General features: G+C 37.9%; 2 protein-coding genes across 5 annotated transcripts in view; one reads left to right on the top strand and one right to left on the bottom strand.

Moving 5' to 3' along the window:
* Positions 1-1,270: 1,270 nt before the first annotated feature.
* Positions 1,271-8,482, top strand: LOC112559023 (the record flags this gene model as incomplete). Its single annotated transcript, XM_025229847.1, is given in 3 exon segments — positions 1,271-1,437; positions 1,762-1,906; positions 2,282-8,482. A coding segment is annotated over 1 exon segment (84 nt), but the record flags the coding sequence as incomplete, so codon positions are not given.
* Positions 7,498-14,740, bottom strand: part of LOC112559022 (kinesin-like protein KIF21A) — a 29,569-nt gene continuing 22,326 nt past the window's right edge. For 3 of the 4 annotated variants that reach the window (XM_025229842.1, XM_025229846.1, XM_025229844.1), the window contains 5 exons: positions 14,349-14,510; positions 13,512-13,635; positions 13,060-13,230; positions 12,133-12,332; positions 7,498-9,065 (listed from right to left, as the gene is read on the bottom strand). In XM_025229842.1, coding sequence (XP_025085627.1) covers positions 8,969-9,065; positions 12,133-12,332; positions 13,060-13,230; positions 13,512-13,635; positions 14,349-14,510 — 754 coding nt within the window. In that variant the 3' untranslated portion in view covers positions 7,498-8,968. Of the gene's footprint in view, positions 10,467-12,132; positions 12,333-13,059; positions 13,231-13,511; positions 13,636-14,348; positions 14,511-14,740 lie in introns of all 4 variants that reach the window. The other variant, XM_025229845.1, reaches the window with a different exon arrangement.

The raw sequence follows: 14,740 nt of genomic DNA, 5'->3' as shown, positions 1-14,740 counted from the left end.
CTTACGAAGCCAATCTAATATATTGAGCAGTGGTTTGGGGGGAGTACTTGGATGGATGTGGAACCTGAAAGGGCCTGCCACTCTTCCTTATTTTGGGCGATGGTGAGCGGGTCCTGTACATGACAACCAGTCCAGTCTTTGACGTTCGTAAGCCGTTTTTTTCTTTGGCCACCACGGAGTCAACCACCTTCCAAGGTGCCTTGAAGGATGGTCTGTGACAAGGTGTCGTGCAAGGTCATATGGCCATAGAAGACCAGCTGACATTGCTTGACTGTTGAAAGTAGAGGTTAAGTTGGGTGTAAATTGTTTATGCTCAACATTTGATATTTTCATTGTACCATTTACTTTATGTCTGAAACATAGGTCTGGGCTGATTGTTGAACATCATGTGGGTGTGGGGGGGTTGGTTTTTTGGTTGTTGTTTTTTGGTTGTGTTGAGTGACATCTTTAGTACCTTAATACCCCTCCCACACTTTCAAATTGGAATACTGATATTCTAAGTAAACTATTTCAGAAAAAAAAAGGGGTTTATTTTTTCAGTGCCTTAATCCATTTAGCCCAAACTTGCAAAGTTTGTTGTTTTTTTTTTTTTTTTGGGGGGGGGGTTTGATTGTAATGGCAACAAGAAGATCTGCGTGTCTGTATGAGTGACAGAAGACATTCCAGCACCTACCAAAAAGTCTTCATTGTGATGTACTGAAACCACATTCTGAAAAGAAAGACATGTATCTGATGTCTCCATATTATTATTGGGTACTTGGATTGTGTGGGTTGGGGGAGAAGAAGCTTGCACATATTGACTTTTTTTTCTGTCTCAAGCAATCAGTCTTTCAGCCAGCCTCTCTCTGGTACGTGTGCCAAGTATTAAATGGTTGTGATAGTAACAATAACACTTATGGAGCTAGTAGATGGTTAACTTAGGGTTGTTTTTTGTTTTGTTTTGTGTTCAAAAAAAAAACATCTTTAACGAGGGTCTTCCAATAGTTTTTACGAAAACAAGTTTTTCAGATATGCTACCCAATTAGTTAGATAACCAAACCCTTCCCTTATTTACTTATCTCTTCTTTCCTTGTTCCAATCCACAATTCTGTCACACAAGTTGGTTACATTACCTGAGATCCCAATATAACATACAGGAATAATGAAATCAGTCTTTGAAGACACTGTTTTAAACAATTGTCTAGGTTTATTGTAATCATTATTTGAGCAGTTATTGTATCTACTTTCATGCACATTGATAATGCATGCTGTTTTGTTATTTGCTTTTTAGGCAGAATCAGATGCAGAGAAAACTAAGCGACCACCTCACACATTTGTTAGTCTGATTAAGCTTGCACTAGCAACCCAGCAATGAAAGGTATGAAGGTTAAAGAAATCTGCAAATGGATTGAAGATAATTTTCCATATTACAGACATAGGATCAGCTCTGGATGGAAGGTAATGCTAAATTTCTTGTAAATATTTTCTCAGGCAATTTCATTTAAAGCTTCTCTCTTCCACAACTATAAGATTATCAATTTTTAACAAAATGTTTTCTCAGCAATATTTCTCGGAAAATGTTTATGCTATGACATTTTGGGACTTTCTTTTCTGAATACATGAAATTACTGGTTATATAAAGCATATGGTTTTAAACGTTTTTTCATGGGAGCATTCTGTGTTGGTATGAAAAAAACTAGATATTTTATTGTAGTATTGTGACATAAAAAAATACTAGAGGGTAATAACAATTCAATATATCTATGATTGTTTATCTAACAGAGTACTATCCGCCAGAACTTGTCTATGTATTCATGTTTTGAGAAAGTGAATGACCCTAGCTCTTCCAAAAAGAATGGTAGCTACTGGATTTGCAAGGCTGAAAAGGCTAAATCATGCACCCAGCCTACTAAAAGTCACAGATCTGGTGGGTATAATAGAGATCATGAAGCTGGGGAAGAAATGTAATCTATTAATATGTTGCTTTTTTTAAAGTTTAGACTGATATTGGTGAGTTGCAAAGATAAGCTGAGCTCGTCACAAAATACCTTATGTGTGACATTTGAGTGTAAAGGCCAGTGATTTAATTTCCCCCTTCAGTAAGAAGTGCCAGTCCTACAGACTGTGCTGTTGAGATAAATGTCGTTGCAATCTTCCATTTGTATAAAATCATTTATTTATTTTGCTATTAAAAGATAACACTTTTTATGTGCATGTACCTAACAGTGACTTTTTCTTGTTTATTTTAAACTTTGAACAATATTCTCTATCCGGGGCAATGTCTCATTTTTATATTTTGCAGGTTGCGTGCCCATCGCGTCAAAATTTCAGGCTTGCCAGCCTATGCTGTTGTCTGCTTGCCAGTTGCCCCTTCTTCAGCTTCCTTGTCTTCTATTACATTTCCTGAATCTTCATCTGTTGGCCTTCAATCTAGTGCAGTTAATGCTCTTCCTACTTCAATGACTACCAACCCTGTGGTTTTGCCAGTGCCCAAGCTTCCAATTCCTTGAATAGCAACTGTGTCTCTACCAGCAGCTTACAAGACCAGAGCTTGGGTGTCAGCAGACAAGACAAAAACAAGGAATGTGGGTAATAAAAAGTCAACAAAAGTGAGTGAGCGTAAAAAATGCAGCAGAGGAGTGCCTGGTGGGACAGACCTGGAGGTCTGGATACAGACCCAAGTATGTGGGAAATCTAGCCAGAAAGGTGGACACTCAAGTTCATTGCCTGCCACATCTGTCCCTACTGCAACGTCTCAGAGTGATGGAGAAAAGACAAGAATGTGTGGGCCATGTGCTTCTCATTTCTCTGAAACAGTGGTACGTTCATTAGATTTTTCACCTGCTTTGAGTAAAAGGTCTAATGGCTGTTCATGGTACAGGCGACCCTTTTCAGAGGAGGAAGACAGTGCAGGATTTGAGATCTTGACATCGGACGAGGGTCACATATCAAAGAGCAGAACTCGGCGTAAACAAGTTTACCCTAAGCACTGTCATGAAAACGACATTGCAACTAACTTCTTGGATGGTGAAATAATTTTAACCAAGGATTAATTGTAGAAGCAGCATCTTCACAAGTATTCCCAAGTGAAGATTCTTCCAGTGTTACAATACAGCCTAGGAAGAGAGCTAAAATGGCCTTGCCAGTCTCACCTGTGCTAGGTTCCTCCAACATGGACTTCTTCAGCTTGCCTTGCATGCCTACTGTCAACCCTATTGACTTGGACTGTGATGTAGCTCAGCAACACAACATCTCTGTATCACTTGGAGACTCCTTGACTGCGCCACCTGAAACCTCAACCCCTATCCGCAACCAGTCCACTGCCTCACTGCAGCAACCCCGAACATCTCCAGTTGTGGATGTTTTGCCTCTCAGTCCTGTGAGCACATTTTTTGAAAATATGGCTGACATCTTTGTGTCTGCCTCACCTCCACATATGTTTCTCCCTGTGTCGGGCAACAATCTGGAAAAGGCTGACTTTCATCGTGTCAAAGATTTGACTAGTTCAGCTGACTTTGATGATGGGTTCTTGCCCGAATTGAAAACTCCACCAAGCAGGTGGGGGTGGGCTGGGAGGTGTCATCTTGAGTTAGCTAAATCAGGGGGCCACCCTATGAGTATAAAAGATGAAATAGGCCTGGTACAGAATCCTAATGACTACTTTCAGGAGTCAAATCTATTGGATATGTATGAAGCCCCTTCTTTTAATCTTAGCCCTCAGCACTTTCACCTAAAGTGTAGTCCCCTTGTAGTAACAATAAGTTCCAGGGTTACCCAAAACAAACTTTGACACAGGAAGATGGGGGCTATGACACAAGACATCTGGTTCACACACTCAATCAGTCTACAGAATTCCACCACCAGAATATCAGCCACAACACTGGTCAGCACACTATGCTGGCAGGAGCTTCCAGAACAACTCTGGATGTTAACAAATTTTGCTGTTTCATCAAGTCAGTGCCGCAGATGAATGCAAATTCTGGGAACACTTCTGGGATAGCTGAGCAGAATGTGGTGAACAGAGAGTTAGATTTAGGACAGGCCTTATATACTTATCAGCAACCACAGACAATGACAAAAACAACTGGCACAAACCAATGCAAAAATTCTGACAAGGCTATTTTGCAGAATGTTGGTTCATCTGCCACACAGAATCCATCACCATCTCAGAATCAACTCGTGCACAAAAGCTCTCATCCTCGCTACCATTTTGAAGAACAGCAGTGTCAAGAAAACTGTAGCTTCTGTACAATCAGCAGCATCATTCAGATTTAGGAACTTGTTATGACTTGTATAAAGGCCCACAGATGACTCACAATCAACAGTGTATGACGTTTTTCGCCAGCAATGAATAACCCCATCCTGTACGATGTGCCATAAAGAGAGTGTCCAAAGGATGCATGACCAGAAAAGCAATCAGGGGATAGCTACAGGTCAACAGACATGTACCTCGGTTTTGCAGCAGAGACAACCAGGTACTTTTTGGCAGCATGTATTAGGCATTCACACCCTGCATGTTAACCTGTGATAATGAACTTGTTTTTGATGAGCGAAGCAACAAATCCTGCCTGTGATATTTGGAAAGGAGAATAGCATCTTGTGTCCTGTTGTTGATCCAACAGTACCACGAAGTAATGTTTTTCCTTCCAAAGCAGTGAGACAATACAGGACCTGTTTTTGACTAGATTTTCTATGTAAAGTGTTGTGAAGTATTTTGATATTGCATCCAGCATTCTAAAGAAAGTCCATGTTGAACTTTAGATTGCTTTTGTCAGGACTTTGTTATAGATTTTGCAAAGACGTCTATTGCAATTTTTATATTGGATACTTTACCAAGTAACACTCTGTCCTATTTTTGTATAATGCATGTTCTTTGTGACCCACAAAACAATTAACATTCCAGATATGAATCCATCCACAAGACTCAAGCTTTTGTTGCTTTTTTTTAATTAGGACAGGCAAATATAACATTTTTTTTTTTTGATTTGGAAAAAATGTGTGACATTGTAAGGAACAGCAAACAAGATGAATCTAATGTTTTTAAAATATATTTTTGATACAAGAGAAATCTAAGAGTTTTCTTAATCACATGTCTTTTGTGCTTAAATTCACAAGAAAAATATTGGTACATATACTAACACATCTCCAGCATGTATTACGGAAAACCCTTTATATTACCTGGTTCTTTTTGTTAGTCAAACTTCTAGCCACTAAGAAAATATCATTTTTTTCAGTTTGTCTTGTCCCTCACCTACCGTTCATTTATATCTCATTGAACTGCTGCAGGCACTGTTGACAGTAATTCTTAAACAAAGAAACAAAAGTATTCTAAATCTGCAGTGTGCATCCACATGCATATTCTGAAATAATTTTTCTGCAGATGGCTTTTAGATAGTATATTTGATAGACCAGAGAAAACAAATTTATATAGAAGAAAAAACAGGATCAGGTATATTATCAACAACAGAGCTTGCAATAACCAGAAAGCATTAATTGGCATGCTCAAAATATAAGTAGGCTGAAAGTTTTTATTAAGATTAAAGAAATATTGGAATATTCTAACAGCTCAACTAAATGTCCTAAAGTATGCCCAAATTATTTTTTTAGCAATAAATTGCAAGCATTTTCAGGAAATTTTCCATTTTTCCTTTGAAGTTGTGCTTGAGAACTCCTTCATAGGTATGATTTTATGCTTGGGGTCTTGATACACAAACATTAATGTGTGGCAAGTACCCTTGCATGAAATGGATTTTACAGATTTAAGGGAATCATTTTTGTGTGCGTTTCTGTTTGATAACCCTTTTTAGGATAGATTTTGGCTCCAGAATAGTAATGGAAGGTTTCAATAATGTTTCATAGACTAATGCTTACTCATCACTCATTAAATTTATTTGGCATGATCATTGTGTTTTTAGTTGGGGTTTTTTTTTCAGTAATAGATGCCTCTATAGAAAGCAAGTTTGTATCCATTGCAGGAGGCTTTAGTTGTTATGTATTTTCTTTTTGTGTATAACCCTGTAATAAGACCACTGAATTGTGTTTAAGTCAGCATTTTCCATGCTAAGACCTAGAAAGTTCAGATTCAGATGAACCTGTAAGGTGTTTCTGCAAAGACTTATTTCTAAAGTCTTCCATTGTTGAATTTTTTTCTTTTATTTTAAGTAATGAGAAACAGCTGTTTTCATAACACAATATTTGCAGAAGACATGAGCGAGCTATCAGGCTATGTAAATAGGCAGCTGAACAGATGTTTCATCAAGAAAGAAGACTGCACTTTTTTTTCTCTCAGGCCACCCTTCTCTTTTTAGGAGGGTGTGCAATGTTAAGGACCAAAGGGAACCGATTCATACCTTGGCCATTCCTTTTTGTTCACCTTGTGCTTTTTAAAGTGATATTTTTGAAGTTGTGAAATATGTAATCTACAACATGCTTGAATAAATTTTTTATGATGTTCAAGATTTGTTCTTGGTTTTGCCAAATGTTTCTCTAGTTGGACATTTTCACACTGATTTTTTATTTCTTTAATTTTGACTGAAAAAAGTCGATCAGAGTCGATCGTAAAACTTGTCAGAGGAACTGTTACAGCCAGCCATTTTCTAAAACATTTTCAGTGTTATTTTTATTTTCTTTTTTTTTTTTTCATAAAAAATATTTTTACATCTGTGTTGACTTCCAGGAAAGTGTAATTTCCATAACCATATTATTCCTGAATTACTCCCAAATTTGTATGACCTCTTCTTTGTTCACAATGGTGCATAAAAGTGATGCTCAATAGAAGAATGAAAGATTCTGGGCACAGTCACTAAAACTTTATCTTCAAAATAAAGTGATGGTAAAATGTGACTAAAGTAGCTGGCAACAAAAAAGGTCATATCATCCACTGTAGAACAGTCAAGATAGGATCTTGTCATGCAATATTCAGAGGGGATTTTTGTTGGGTTGTTTTTGTTTTTTTTTATTATTATTTTAAGACTGTTGGAAAACTTGAAGTCATTCACCTCTTGCAGTCTACAGTCTTTGACAATCCAGTAATAACTTCACAGGTAATGTTTGAGTGCAAGTAGGGCTAGGTGAACCATTTCAAACAAAATTGCATCCCTTAGCACAAATCATGAATTTTTTTAAGTTCTCTGTGTTGTCCTTTGGTGGAGATTGTGTTTGAACTGGCAGATAGAAAAAAAAAATCATGAAAATTCTCACACATTTATCATAATTAGCTAATTGCTGGTGGATGTTAAAGTAGGTCTGGAAAATGTGACAACAGGTTTGGACCTTGTGTGGGTCTCGAGGGTAGGAAAAGCTGATTTCTACATATTTTGAATTGTAACTACAATTTAGGTTGAGTTTTTTCCAATTCTTTTCATGACTTTTTTTTAAATGCTTGAATTTTGTGAGTGACTAGATTCTAGTCTCAATGAACAATTCTAGTATGTGCCCACTGCAATCTCCCACAAAACATGGGGGTTGTTTCACAATGAAGTTTCTCTCAATTACATGAACAAAAATAACGAGAAAGCATTTTTTCTGAAATGTAGAAAAATATTTTATTTGGAGCACAGCACCAATCTTTAACATAATGTTATCTTGGGTAACAACAGTTCTCTACAGATCTTGTCAAAGATGCTCGCTCACATGAGGGTACACCATGCACTCCAAAATAAATAGGAACAGTTTTTCCATTGACAGTTTAAGACACCATATCTAATGAGTGATAGTCATGTTCGACTAGATGTGAGAGGTATCCTTTTTAAGAGTATGGAATGGAGATGGGGAAAGGCTGGGTGTGCAGATACCTTAGTACAATAAAACCTTCACCAGTGAGGTAATATGGACAGAGTTTTGGAGGTTTTTTTAAAGTATTTTTTATGTGCATGCACAGGTTTGTGTAGACATTGTGATATCACTACAATATGCCCTGAGAGATATGACTGATTCTTACAAAAAAAAAAAAAACAACCTATGTCCATGACCCATGTCAAAAGAACCTTGGAAGCAAGAGGAATGTAGCTGATTGAAACTGGGGTGGATGATGGAAGCTGAGAAAGATAAAACCCTTTCACAAACTCAAGCCTTTACCTCTTGAATGCTAATAAAAATGCACTGATAAGAGAATGTCTAGAGAAGAAACCTTTGTTTACACAAAAAAGTAACTTATGTCAGTATTGAATGTCTCTTACATCCAACAGCTCTTGGCACGGGTTCAAAAGACTAGAACATCTTTCAATAGTTTAATACCCTTTCCAACAGCTGACTTTTCTTGAAAAATAATTCTTACAATCCTCAGTCCTGAAACCTGCTTCTCTTGCACAGGCAAAGACTAGTGATATTTTTGCCTACTGCTTCCTGAAAAAAAGATGGTGGATTCCAAATATCAACTTGCAAGTTTAGGTCACTTCATCGACCCGCAGTGCACTAAGCATATCACATTATTCTATACAGGCAACATATTTGCATTGAATAAATTCTGTATTACTACCCTTAAAGAGCAAATATCAACACATAATGAGTTTTAAGTCTACTGAAAAAAAAAATGGTAGAAAGATTCACCTGAACATCACATTTCTCAATATTACATCGAGGACACCCTATAACAATACAAAAGCAAGCTTTGTATGTCATGGCTATAACACATTTATATAAAATATGATGGGAATGTTTCTTATAAAGAAATTGCTTATATCATGATTTTTGGAATGACTAACTTTTAAACAAAAGCTGCATATGGGCCATAGCACTCGGGTCCTAGATTTACATGAATAACAAAACACTCTGCAGATCAGGAGTCACAACCCACAACTGACGTGACCCAGCAACCGGAATACAAAACGACTGTTTTAATGATTATTTCAACCAACAACCATCTTGAGTGCAATATCTTACAATTCATGTGCAAGTTACATTCATAATTTTGGTCTTTCAAACTCAAAAATACAAACTGGTCATGGAACTGCCCTGTCACAAAACACCATGCAGTCATGCCTGCTGCCTTTCATTGGGGTGATGTGCTAAGGTGATCGTCACCAATGTCAGAACTGTCGGAAAGGTCTTGACTGGATCTTTGTCTCCATATGCCAACAGTATGGTCACTGAGTGAAGTGAGATGCAGTTATGGAGAAGATGATCAGCAAACAGATGGGGAGGCCCACAGGAAGGTATCCACAGCAGAGATTTATACAAAAGAAGGAAATAAAATGAAAACCCACAAACACTCGAGATGCAAAAAAAAATTATTTTAAATGTTCTCAGTTGAGGTAAAAGAATAATGTGCACTGACAAACAAGATGAAATATATATTCCTACAACTTAATAAAGAGGAAACACCAGCAACAAGTTAAACCCAAAATACTAATCATAGTCCATGACAGCAGCAATGGCTACGCATACACATTACCTCTTAATAAATCTTTATTTTCCATCAAATGAAAAAATACTTTCAAATACAAGTGCAGAAGCAAATAGCATAGCATGCTTCACAAAAAAAAAACTACTAGAAAGGACTGGCTTTGAATATGAAATTTTGTTGTCTCCCATAACAAGATTTTTCCCAGCACTTTGCCTGATGGCCCATGAAGCAAGAACCTGGTGCACGTTTACTTTCATGTGGTTCATAGTTGTATCCAACAGATTTTGAACAATAAATTAGCATAGCAGAAAAAGAACCTACCCTGATCACAGACTGCATTCATAACAACAATACAAGCATGTACCAACAAGGAAAAAATGGAAAATACATGTAATACTTTTTTAAGGGATGGCAGATGATGAGAATTAAGGTTTTATCACAATTGCATAAATATAAACACAATTGCACAAAAAGCAGCACTGATTATAAACAGCCAACTCACACTTGTAGTAGGAACATCCGTGTAACCTTCTGCTCCTATTGCACGTTAGTAGTACACTTTACATAGTGATGAAACACACTCAAGCACATGCCCTTCATTACTGCAATAATTCTCCAGCACTGTTCCACAGCAAACTGTGACTTTCAAATAAGTGGTCCTAGTGAATATCACAGAAATGAGCACCTAATTTAGGGATAGAGAACTTTTTTTCCTCTGAGGGTCATTTGGATATTTATAAGATCACTCGCAGGCCATAAAAAATTATCAGTTGAAAATTTAGCCTATGTTTGATCAAGTCATAGTTTCGCTGCCTTGGCAGGGCCGGATCAAATGATTTTGAGGGCCTTATATGGCCAGCTGACTAGAAGTTCTCCACCCCTGATCTAGTTCATAGACACATCTCACCACCCTTATACACGCCAATCATTCACCTAGATTACACACATTTTCTCACACCTCCCTCACAGATATGAACATCACTGTCTCGCTCCTACATCAAAGTTTTCCCATTAGCTAAACAAAAATTATGGACTGACGGGAGCTGAATGATATACAGGCAAGGGTGCTGATGAACAAATCACAAGATTGCGCCCGACACCATGAAGTTAGACACGTGGCTGCCACACACGCACGTCTGTGTCACTGCAAGAGCAAGGAGCAGTGTGTCTTACTGTCAGGACATTATTTCATTTAAATTATTTTTATTAGAGTATTTTGCAAACTTACTCCATGCTCAAATTGTTTTGCCCTAATTACAACCTAGCAGCTGCATTCATATGCCAGATGTGTGGATGGTTGAGAGGAAGCAGAGGTCACAAGCATTAGTAACTAGTGACACTAGTCATATGAGCAAAAAAGCATCATTCACATATAATCACCCACAAACAGATGTCCGTAAGGCCCAGTACTTTCTGTAGCCACACATCTTTTTATGTTAAGTGCTACTGTACTATTTGGGTGTCCATTATCTAGCTGTTGATCTACCCCCAGAACACGAAGTATCCTAGATTCTGTGTTTTAAAATCAAGTATGCAGTGAACGTGTGCCACCAGCAACATGTTTGGTTTTTTTTTTAAATACTATAAAACCAGCTTTCATATATGGTAACTTGCTGTTGTAATCATCAGTACTACTGCTCTGTGTGCATGTTTTCATAGATTTACCAAATTTTCACTCACACTTACTTCATTCCCTTTGGTCGCATTGTTTTCACAGCAGCAATCTTCCGCTGCAGTAAATTAACTCTAGTGATGATCACCTCTAGCTGATCATCGCGAGTCAATATTCTCCTAATCTCATGGACATTATTTTCTGAAGATTTTCCAAAATGGGTCTTTGCTGTTATTAGTTTTAGATGTGTATTACTTTTAGCAAAGATTCAATCCAAACAGAACCTTGGACTCACATAGTCACATACAGTGATACATTCTTCCCCCATGCCCACTCCTAAATTCTTCATCCCCTCAATTGTTTCTGATGAGGTTTTTTCCCCATGGTGATATCTGTTTATTGATTTACCTCTATTGTATAGTTAACTGTCTATTTATTTGTAGTCTTTGGTGCAAAGTGCATTGAGTTCCTATCCTTACAGGCAAATGCACTTTACAAAGCCAATTATTATCATATCTAACATATTTTGTATCTAATCTCTAACTTCTTTTATTAATATTTACTGAATTATAAAGAAGTGAAACTCCCAAATCAAGATCAGGGTATGTTCAGGGGTAGATAAACAAAATGACAAAAGACGCAAATTTTACAGTAGCACTTTGAAACTGATCATATGATGCTTATTTCCCACACTTCTGTAATACTGTTACATTATATTTAGTGCAGTATGGTGGTTAGTAGATAGACTGAAGAAGCAAGTAATGCAAGACTCTACTGGCTCACATGCATGGTAGTTAAGTACAACATGGTTCATACTGATCCCAAGACATTAAACAGTCATTCATTAGGCATTTTTTTCCAAATTACAATTATATTTTACATAATTTCATTTATGAAGACATGTCAAAGATTCACATGCCAGTAACATGATCAAAACTTGGAAGACAATAATAAAATAATAAATGTCTTTTACGAGGAAAATAGCAAGTGCTGTGCTTCTGGCAAAGACATTCCTCCACAACTGATGCAAGCTTTAAATGCTAGGTATTATACAAACTGAACAATAAACAAGACTTTAAAATAAACACAACTTTCAAAGACAGTATGAACCATGAGTTACAAAGGAATTCTCTAGCCTAGGTTTAAATTTTCACTCTACCCTCATCCAACTACACATGGTAAGGCACAAAAAACTCACTTGGAAGCAGTGAAGATTTTGCTGGAATTTGTGGCAATGGCATTAATGGGAGATGCATGGGCTCGGATTTCTGCAAGCTGAGAGAATGTGTCAACAGCCCAAGCTTTAAGTACTCCACCACGGCAACCGCTCAACAGGACACTGCTGTCTGGCAGAAACTCCAGTGCACACACCCAGTCTTTGTGAGCAGAGTTCACTGACTAACAAAGAAAAGAAATATCAAGTTAATTTAAGTTACATGCTGTCCCTTTTGAGAAGAATGTAGAAGGAAACTAGGAACTATCAGTGTAAAAGACCACAGGGCAAATATAACATGCAATGTCTCAGGAGGAACCTCTTTTTTTGTTTTAAGTATCATGGAAAATTTTTCAGGAAATGTCACAGGCCTGTATTATATTTCCAAGCAGAGCAGCATAACCATCAGTCAAGAAATGAATGACAGTATGCAAATATATCATTCTCATGAGTATTACAAATAACTACTTATCACATTATTACATTAATGCTACCTCAGGATTATAATATTACAGCTACCAAAACATTACAAGTAACTGTACAAAAGACTAACCCTTTGAAAAGAATTACATGATTAAAATGGTAAAGGTACTTCCACTGCCTTATGGTGGGAGGAAAGTGAGGTGTTTGATCTTGGGGCCAACTGTTTTTTATAAGGTATCTACTCTTCCTGGCTGCCTTACCTTCCCCAACCCTCTCAGGAGTCAGGTGGGTTAATTGGGAGCGGCATGCTTTGTCATACAGGTATCAAACACGATGTGTGCACATTCAGGTTTAGATGATGTTGCTCTAAGTTTCCCACTACATGATTATCCCTACCAAAAAAATTTGATTATTACTGCTCTGTTGGCTATAGTAGATTATCACACATGATAAATATAATTAATCTCATGAGGTATTCAGGCTTGTCACCTGCTGCAGCTGCTGACTGGCCAGGTCCCACTTCTTGATGCAAGTGTCACGAGAGCCACTGAAGAGAATGTGGCCTTGTATGGCCATGGACTGAATGCCATCGTAGTGAGGAGGGTCCAGGTTGTACTTAGGACTCAAGATTCCTGCTGCATCCTTCATGACCTCAAACACCTGAAATTCACCAACACATCTTCTGCAACTTTAAACCATCACGACTTAACATCATACAAACATATCAATGTCATCATCAAAGCAATCAATCCAAATGCCTTCTACTTTCATTTTTTAAACATGAAGTTTTTTATTTTAAAACAACCCATAAGTTTCAAAAGATCTATTTCTTCTATGCTACAAAAGTGTACTTTTAGATGAGATGTAGCTTCACTAGTCTTCCAGGAAACCTACAAGTAACTAAGAACCAGAAATGTTTTAAGATTCAAAAAACAAAGCACCTTAATGTAATGGTCTTTGGAGCCAGAAATAACCAGGTCATTGCCAGAAGCACCACCATCCCTCTCCACAGCAAGGACCATCACCTGGGCTTGATGGCCACTCAAGCGGCCCATCTGTCCATATCTGTCAAACAGAGGTAACCGATTAACTGTCTTCTGCTGTGCTTCATGTCAACGACAACAAAAGGGTTTAAGACTGTGGAGTGTTGGTGAAACATTAGTATCTTCATCCATCTCTGCAATGTGATCTTGACCCTTTATCTGTTCCCTCCCTCATTCCTACCCTGAGGCCAGTGGACAGGGCTGGAAATCAAGATGCCTGACTTTTAACTATGGACCAGAAGCAATGCCAAGTGCAGCACACTTCAGAGGTCAGCTGACAGCTACAAGTACACATCTTATTCATTGTCTACTACCAGTCCATCAAAGTTCACCAAGGGCTGTAGGTACGGCAGCCGAAGGGGTAACAAGATACCCTCTGGCCAAGAGTTTTTGTATGGGGGCCAATAGTTATGAAGTAAGGGTAAGGTGTTGCTCCATAATAATAAAGCAATATTCAGACCCTGCATATGTTACTTTTTCCCTGGAGCCATTGTTATGAAACAGATGCAAATACACCCTGGAGCAAAATTAAGCAATATCTGTGGGGTCTGGACACAACATTGTGACAAGACAATAGACTTGCTCTTGATTAGCCTACTTCATCCTGGGGCAATAACCTACACCTTCAACACATTCACTCTCATCATAATGCTAGCCATGCCAAGAATTCTCACTGTGACAGAAATGCAAACTAAATACTTAACCAAGGGGCAGCTATCTTCTTTTTCTAATCACCTGCGAAGGTCCCAGATTTGAACAACACTGCCAGCAGCACAGTACAGTGTTGTGCCCTCTGCATTCAGTGCCACATCGGAAATGTTGTGTTCCCGGTATGCCGACTCCACCTGTCGGTTGCTAACAGATGATGTAGTCCCAGCCGTTGTGAGACCTGACGAGCTGCACATATCACTGTACATGTTCAGCTATGAAATCCATTAGATGCTTGTCATCGCAATGTTTCAGCTAAAAACTTATAACATCAAGTGCAGTAAGAAGTAAAGCTTGCAAAGTTTTAATATAAAACTGTCAAGTTATACAACTGCTCTCAACACCTGCCAAGACCAATGCTTAGCTTCTTGCAAAGGTCTCTGCTGTTAGTCTCGGCGAGCCTAAACAAAGAATGTAAC

Source organism: Pomacea canaliculata, linkage group LG3 (genome assembly GCF_003073045.1).
Source record: "Pomacea canaliculata isolate SZHN2017 linkage group LG3, ASM307304v1, whole genome shotgun sequence".
Taxonomy (NCBI): domain Eukaryota; kingdom Metazoa; phylum Mollusca; class Gastropoda; order Architaenioglossa; family Ampullariidae; genus Pomacea; species Pomacea canaliculata.
This window is presented reverse-complemented; position numbering and strand designations above follow the sequence as displayed.